General features: G+C 44.2%; 1 protein-coding gene across 1 annotated transcript; it reads right to left on the reverse strand.

The window, feature by feature from the left end:
- Window positions 1–906: 906 nt before the first annotated feature.
- On the reverse strand, window positions 907–1,851 carry LOC141243393 (olfactory receptor 52K1-like). Its single transcript, XM_073668925.1, has one exon. The coding sequence runs from the start codon at window positions 1,849–1,851 to the stop codon at window positions 907–909; it is 945 nt and encodes a 314-aa protein (XP_073525026.1).
- Window positions 1,852–2,099: the final 248 nt, after the last annotated feature.

Consider the following 2,099-nt stretch of genomic DNA (forward strand, 5'->3'; position numbering starts at 1 on the left):
ATATCTCTGCAGATGGATTAGTCCTCAGAAGGACTGTTTGTTAAGATGGATATGTGTAATGTACGGTTTTCCTCCCTACACTACCTAATACACAATCAAATATGTCCCTGACGGAGCAGCACCTCTCCCTACACTGTCTGATCCGGAGTGACTGTGATGAGCATGGCGGCGCCAGGTCTGATATAGAGCTGATGACGCTGTGCGGCCAGCCAATCACTGTAATGTCCACAACCAGCATGGTTACGGCGTTACAGTGCATGGCAGGCAATCCCTGCATGTTCATTTGCTCTCTAAAGAGCGCCAAATATGCAGGGAGGAGACCCGAGTTCCCGCCCGAGCAACCCGATAATACTCGCCGAACGCCGAGCATCTCGAGCATGCTCGCTCATCACTAATCGGCACCCAATGTTTGGCTATAACCTCTGTTACCTTTCTCCCCTTGATGTGTCTCATGCTACTTCTCTGCACTTATCTTTGCTCTGAAAGTGCAGACCTAAACAATTCTCATTACAACTTCTCACTCTAATCTCCAGGACTTCTCCTGTGCTGCACCAATTATTTGGACTATAAGACTAACAGCCATAGCTCAAAGTGCAGACCACATCCTCACACAAACCTACCCCTTGCACCACTGAGCTCTTGACTCCATCTTGTGGTACACCATCATTTTGTGGCCATTTCTCATTTTGCGGTCTTTTTTTCTCACTGATGAGTCAGGTTACCAGTACCTGCTTTGTTACTCATATCCTTCCTCCAAACTCATTTTCTTGTCCAGATACCCTCCACCAGTCTTCATCAAGTTATAGAAATTGAAAGATCAATATGACTGATCAAAATGGCTTTATTGTCTCTGCTATGAAAGTGACAGTAAAGACAGTTGCACAATATTCCTGTAGATACCTGCAGTCAGTTGTGATTTCCACCACAGTGAAATAGTCTCTTTACTCGATTGCGTATCTGCCTGGTTTTGATGCCATACACAATGGGGTTTATGAATGGTGGAAGCAGCAGATAGATGTTGGCCAACAAGATGACAATGGAAGCAGGTACGGCTTTTCCAAATCTTTGGACAACTGATGAGAGGACCACTGTGATATAGAAAACCAGGATGGCACAAATATGGGAGGCGCATGTACTGAGGGATTTCAATCTGGCTTCATTAGAGGCCAAGTTAAATACAGCTCGAAGGATGAGAAAGTAAGAGCAGACGATGAAGAGCAAGTCTACGGCTACGATGAGAAGAGCCACCACCAATCCATAAATGCTATTAATCGTAGTGTCAGAACATGCTAACTTCACCACAGCTATGTGGTCACAAAAGGAATGCTGGATTACATTGTGTGAGCAGAGTGATAATCTCCGAAAGAGTATTGGCAAAGGAAGCACAGCAACTATCCCTCTACCCAAAGAACCAAGACAAATCCATGAAACAAGGCGATCTGTCAGCAAAGAACTGTACCGGAGTGGGTGACAGATTGCCAGGTATCGGTCAAAAGCCATGGCTAGAAGTATGGAGGACTCCATGGTGGCAAATGAATGGATGAAAAACATCTGGATGAGGCAAGCCTCAAAGAAAATTTCTTGGGAGTTGAACCAAAGGATACTCAAAAGTTTGGGTGTGGTAGAGTTGGTCAATGCAAGGTCAATGGAAGACAACATGCAGAGAAAAATATACATGGGCTCATGGAGGCTGCGATCAATCCTGATAATTAAGAGAAGAGTCACATTCCCTATCACAGACACCAAATACACGATGAAGAAGACAAATGCGATGTACATATAGGAGGATTCCAAGCCAGGAACTCCGAGCAGTAGAAAATAATTGGGAGGAGAGCTTGTAAGATTTGACATTTTGTGGTTTTCAGTGAAACCTAAAAAATACAACATAAATAGGAAAGAATTAATAGAAAAAAAGTCAAATACAGGATCAACAGATAAACCGTTAAAACTGAAGCAGAACCACCAGGACTGACCATAAGGGCTTACACATAGCGCTAGGTTCTGGAGAGTCCTGGTGGTCTACTTGCCTCCCTAGTGGAGGAAATATTTGCACACCTCAGATGGACTTGTTACACTGCAGTAGCAATATAGCGATGGTA

The sequence above is a fragment of the Phyllobates terribilis genome, unplaced genomic scaffold (genome assembly GCF_046119375.1).
Source record: "Phyllobates terribilis strain yellow unplaced genomic scaffold, ASM4611937v1 Scaffold_2__4_contigs__length_985480577, whole genome shotgun sequence".
NCBI lineage: Eukaryota > Metazoa > Chordata > Amphibia > Anura > Dendrobatidae > Phyllobates > Phyllobates terribilis.

Excerpts from the sequence above, each read along its gene's own strand:
- LOC141243393 (XM_073668925.1), bottom strand. The coding sequence starts at position 1,851 with ATGTCAAATCTTACAAGCTCTCCTCCCAATTATTTTCTACTGCTCGGA.